Raw genomic sequence first — 6191 nt, forward strand, 5'->3', positions numbered from 1 at the left:
CAATCAATGCTAAACCACCCCCACCCCCAAACATTGTCCTCTTGCCCAACCTGAAAACGTCCCCCCAGGCCATGCCAAGACAGACTAAACTGAAGCATTTTTTTGCAGAGGCAGGCCACAGCAGCACATTGCCCAGCATCAATAAATTTACAAAAATTTAAAAAAAGGCCTACCAGGTCTCCTCTCAGGATGTCCAGCACAGTTGATCCTCCAGGCAGATGCCCTCCAGGTGCAGTCTCTCTCCTCTCTCGGTCAGCAGCAGCAACAGAACTGTCCCAGACCAGTCTTGCCCCAAAGTTAAATCCCCTGCTGCAGCCTCAGCCAAAGATTTGAATCTATTGGCTGGCAGAAGGATGCAGCAGTGGGATTGGTGACTCCTAAAGTCCCCCCTCCCTTGCCTTACCCCCCCCCCCACACTCCAACAGTCACCCTCCTCCTGCTACCCCTCCACTACCTGTTAATTTTGCCGGGAATCTCAGATTGCTGGCATTGCTTTGCAAATGCGAAGTGCAATGCTAGAAATTAGCAAAGCAATGCACCTTGCATTTGCAAGGCAAAGCAAAGGATTCCCTTCCCTCCTTTGCAAGAGGGGTGGAGGGTGACAGAAGTAGTGAGTGACTCACTCCTTTCCCCCCTCCCCTCTTCTAAGAGCCTGCAGGAAGCTAAGCTTCCTGCAGGCTTTTGCTAGACGCTTGCAAAAGCAAGCGCCTAGCAAAATGCTGCCCCGAATCGCCCCGAATCGATTCGGGGCACGCTGGTTCGGGTTTCCCGAATCGAATCGGGTTTCCCTGAATCACCCCGAATCGGGGGTTTTTCGGGTTTAATTAACCCAAACTGCACAACCCTAGTCAGGAGGAATGGCTGTCATTCAGGGTAGGCTGGGCTCAGCGCGAGAAGACCAGTGCCATTGTCTTCTTGCTTCTAAGAAGCACAATTAATAATTCAGCAGCAAAGACGCATCCATTGACTTTAGCAAATTGGTTTTTTGGTCCTGATTTTAAAATATTTTTTAAAGTGGATCTCCGTGCAGATTTGGATAAAATGCTTGGCTTATAAGAGTACAAAAACACTTTCAGTTAAAAAAAAAAACCTTATAAATCTATACTCGGCTTTAATGTTGTGTTTGTTGTTTTGTTTACTTTGTTAATAGTTCATGTTTTTCACTGAAGCTCATGGTCAATTATCCAGTGTAAGGCAATGCAATCAACAGGTCAAGACTTTTAATAAGCAATATAATAGGACTAGGATCACAACAATCTGATATAAAATATAGGAGGGGCTGGCTCCGCACTGACGTCGAGCTCCCGTGGCACTGCTCCTGGTGACTCCCTCCCCAGCCCAGGCAGGCCCAGATTCAGTGCGGGCAGTAGGAGTAAAGTGGGCAGAAGCGTCAGGCTCGTGCTTGCCTCTCCATTCCGGCCCAGGCAGATCTGCAGCCACTGCTTGAAGCAGAGACACACTGGGAGGATCTCGCCATTACCGCACCCATGAGGCATAGGTTCAACAAGTTCCTGCATGAGAAGAACTGGCTGACCAGTGTGCTGGAGAAAATCGAGAGCAGGACTATCCTGAACAGTTTCTACATCATCCTCGCCATTATTGGTGTGCTGGCCACCTACCTGGTGATCGGTTATGGAGCATCCTTGCTCTGCAACCTGATCGGCTTTGTTTACCCTGCATACATCTCCATCAAGGCCATTGAAAGTCCTAACAAAAATGATGACACACAGTGGTTGACCTACTGGGTGGTGTATGGCATCTTCAGCATAGCAGAATTTTTCTCTGACATCTTTCTCTCCTGATTCCCTTTTTACTACATGACGTGTGGAAATGTGTGGTTTCCTGGTATGGTGTATGGCCCCAAGTCCCTCAAATGGAGCAGAGTTTCTGTACCACCAAATTATCCGCCCTTTCTTCCTGAAGCATGAGGCACAGCTGGACAGTGTAATGAAGATATAAAATGACATGATATGTTAAACTATGCAGAAAATTGTACTATGTAAGTATAGCAACAAAGTTGTGAGAGTAGAATAATACTTACAGCAAAGATATAACAGTTCTGTGCCCTTTATAAACGCACCTTCCTGAACAATTTTGTAATAATAAAGCCCTATTACATTTATGAAAATGCCCTCCTGAACAATTTTGTTTTATATGTTTTTTTGGGAATGACAGATGCATGGGAGCCTTCCTGGCTCTCTTGGGCAAGCCTTTCCACAAAGTGGGGGCCACAACAGGGAATGCACATGGACATGGAGTTGTTGACTTTGCCTGAATGCAGGGTGTAATCCACAGAATATCATGGTCAGATGAGTAGGGCTGTCATAGCATTGGAGGAGAGGCAGTCCTGCAGATCTGAGGGCCCAAGGTCACAAAGGGCTTTGTATGTGGTAGCCAGAACCTTGAACTGAACACAACAGGTGACAGGAAGCCAGTGGAGTGACTGCAGAATGGGTGTAAATCTATACTCTGATTAGCTCCTGAATGAGCGGTGGCATTCTGAAGTTGACTTCATATGGCGTGCTTTACAATAATCTAGTCTCAATGTCATTGTGGCATGAATCCAAGTCAAGGTAGGAGGTCATGTTCCAGGCCAAATGAAGTTGGAAGAAAACTTTATTTGCATCTGTATCAATTTGTTTTTACAGTAGTAATGCTGGATCCAGTATAACCCCTATATTCTTAACACTAGTGTGTGAGTAATAGAGGTAGCATTAGTAGTCACCCCACATAACTGTTACAGTTTTATCCCACCCATGTATGGGCCTCTGCTCCTCACAGTCCTGTGTGGCAAGTTACAATGAGAGAAAGCCGCCCAATAGGTGTTTATCTAACCACACTGCCTCTCTCAACTGCATTGTGGGTATGTTTTAAATAAATTCATACTTGGGAGTGTGTATAGGGGAGGTGCTGCTTAACCTCCTGTCCCCCAGAGCCAAAGCTCTGATTCCTCCTTACCTGGTGAATAATCTAAAGAATCAGAGGAAGGGAAGGCTCAGGTCTGACATCAATCCACTTTCAGCCTTTGTTTGGGCAAATCTGAACATTCCTGTCAGATGTGTCTGGCCTTGTTGAGCAGGATGCTCTACCCACCCCCTGGCCATTTTTCCTCATTCAAAGTAATAACACATCCTTCTCCAAGCTGTTTATCCTGCTATGGGGGGAAGGAGAAGAAATATTGGCAATGTTAAGTAGGAAAGGTTGCTCTCATATTCCCCTCTGGCCATAGAATCATGGGGTTGGAAGGGACCTCTAGGGTCATCTAGTCCAACCCCCTCACAATACAGGAAATTCACAACTACCCCTGCCCCAACTGCCCCAGTGACCCATGCTCCATGCCCAGAAGATGGCAAAACACCCCCAGGATCCCTAGCCAAACTGGCCTGTGGAAAATTGCTACCTGACCCCAAGGTGGCAATTGGCATTACCCTGGGCAAGTAAGTAGGGGCTGTGAGGGCTAAGCACTGATGTAGCCCATTCTGCCCTCCCCCTCATGATCTGCCCAGGTTCACAGAATCAACATTGCTGTCAGATGGCCATCTAGCCTCTGCTTAAAAACCTCCAAAGAAGGAGAGCTCACCACCTCCCGAGGAAGCCTGTTCCACTGAGGGACCACTCTAACTATCAGGAAGTTCTTCCTAATGTTTAGCTGAAAACTCTTTTGATTTAATTTCAAGATGTTGGTTCTGGTCCGACCTTCTAAGGCAGCTGAAAACAACTCCATGCCATCTTCTATATGACAGTCCTTCAAGTACTTGAAGATGGTTATCATATCACCTCTCAGTCATCTCCAGTCCAGGCTAAACCTTCAGAGCTCCTTCAACTTTTCCTCATAGGACTTGGTCTCCAGACCCCTCACCATCTTTGTTGCCCTCCTCTGGACACATTCCAGCTTGAATATTCTTCCCCTGCTCTCTCTTACCACTGGCAATTCTGGCTGTCAGAAGCATTGCACTAAATCCAGTCCATGAAAGCACCTTTAAAGCACAGCTGGGAGTAGACACTGTAGCAATGCCGGTGATTAAAGCAGTTGAAATGGGAGCATTACATGGAAAACCTCAGGGCAGATTTGGATTAGCAAGGCTTGGGTTCCAATCCCCATTCCGCCATGAAACTCGCTGAAGAATAGATGATAGGCAATAGATTCAGGACAGACTTAAAGAAATACTTCACTCAATGAGTAGTTAAATGGTAGTATTTGCTGCTAGAGGACATAGTGATGGCCACAAGCACAAATGGCTTTGAAAAGGGTTTAGGCAGATTCCTGGCAGATCTGTGGCTAGTAGCCATGGTGCCTAAGGGGAGCCTCTGCATCCAGACAGAGGCAGTATCAATAGAAGGCCTCAGCTCCTATGCTATGTTTGTTAACACTCCAGGACAACTAGTTAGCTACTGTACAAAACAGGATGTTTGATCCGATGGGCCAGTGGTCTAATCCAGCAGATCTTTTCTTATATTTTTATGGAAATGGGGAAATCAGCTCATCCCTAAATGAAAATTTATGCTGCATGCTATTAACAGTCTTTCTGACTTTTCTATCTCGCTCTTCACCCCTCTTCTACTCCCTTCGCGCTTCTTTTAACAAGAGATTTGTAATACATATATGTAGGCTTTAACTCAGTTAATGAAGCACAGTAAATGAGCAGTAATAGCTGTTCTGAAGGTTCTGAAAATAGATGTGAACAGTTAAAATCAATACATTGTCCACAGGGAGAATATACATATATCTCTTGGGGAAGAAAAAAAATGATTTGTTCTCTTTGTTTTTATGAAATGAAATGAAAAACAATTGCCTTTTATAAAAGACCATTTATAAAACTTACATCCAAGTCTTTTAAAAATGCTTTGGGGCATTTTCTTGTAAACTGTATTTAGGTGATGAAAGTCATGCAACTGACAGGCATAGCCAGGCCTCCATTACAAATAGGCCTGCAAACAAATGTGATGTATAGGTCTTAACCATCCAGCAGAATAAGTAAACCATCTTGCTTCACTAGGAGGGATTACCACAGTTTGGGAATGCTCAGACTGGTTTGGTTTGCAACCTGCTTGCTGGTTCCTAACAGGAACCAGATTTTTTGTTATTCTTTTAGATAGTATTTCAATCTGTTTGTGAGTGTTTGGGAGGTTGTTCCACTGTTTTCCTTACTAACAGTAAAGCGCAACTGGCTTTTCACACATGTGCATTCTCATAGAGCCCAATTGAGTTCTACTAACCAATACCCCCCTTGCTGCATAACTGTCCCTTTCAGTACGTAATTGTCTTAATAGACAAATAGATCATTTCCAAATCATATAAATCACTCATCTATAAATTCTGCATTTCAATAAAACCCTATCATTCCAGCTTTCATTTATTTAGTCCTTAGTGATTCTAATGGCTGCCAATCAGATTGAATTGACAGCATCTTTGTACAGGAGTAGTTTTGAAGAAACCCAGTACAAGCCAGTTTGGCAGGCACTCAGAGATACTCAGCCAAACAGACCAAGTGATCAGCTCGCATTTCACTGCCACCTTCAAACACAGATAAGATTGACAGCGGGACATCATGGCAAAATTTGCAGCACTCCAGCACAGTTCCACATGGATTCTTAAGGTGCTTTTCATAACCAATGGAAGCCTCTACAACCCTCGTACCCCACTTGTCAAGGACAGTGGTGTCCACAACAAGTCACTCTGAGTGGAAAGGCCAGAGTAAATCCTCAGAACTGGGGAGTGGAACTTCACTTCCCAGCGTAACAAAGTGGCAAAAATCTCTCTGGTTAACCCTCAACTTGAGATCAAAAGACAAATCTCAAGTCCTACTTAAGCAGAAAGCAGTCAGCCGAGTTCCACAAAACAATTACATAAGTAGCTATGGCAAATAGGCCAAAGTACTGGTCTCTTGTTGAAGCCCCAAAACCCAAATAACATCACAGAAGTACATTCAATAGAGTTTATTAACAAGAATGCAAAGATTACAAAATAGAAGTGTGTAAACAGGAGATGAAAATAACAATGCTAAATAACTACCCTCAGGCACGAGGCAGATTTCAGTCTCCTTACACAAATGTAACCTTGTCAAGTTAAAAGTACAGGGTCCAGACAGAGCTCCAAAGTCCAAAATCCAGCAGCAGCAGCCCTGATAATCAAATCCAAAAGCCACACAAAATTGGGGGCATGAGCTAGAATGAAGACCCTAGCTTTATCC

The 6191-nt window shown here is 44.5% G+C and overlaps 1 protein-coding gene across 1 annotated transcript; it reads left to right on the forward strand.

Annotated features, from left to right (window-relative positions):
• The first annotated feature begins 1481 nt into the window (after positions 1–1481).
• On the forward strand, positions 1482–1959 carry LOC129344475 (receptor expression-enhancing protein 5-like). Its single transcript, XM_055001120.1, is given in 2 exon segments — positions 1482–1823; positions 1825–1959. Coding segments are annotated over 2 exon segments (471 nt in total). The 5' UTR covers positions 1482–1487.
• Positions 1960–6191: the final 4232 nt, after the last annotated feature.

Source organism: Eublepharis macularius, chromosome 17 (assembly GCF_028583425.1).
Source record: "Eublepharis macularius isolate TG4126 chromosome 17, MPM_Emac_v1.0, whole genome shotgun sequence".
Taxonomy (NCBI): domain Eukaryota; kingdom Metazoa; phylum Chordata; class Lepidosauria; order Squamata; family Eublepharidae; genus Eublepharis; species Eublepharis macularius.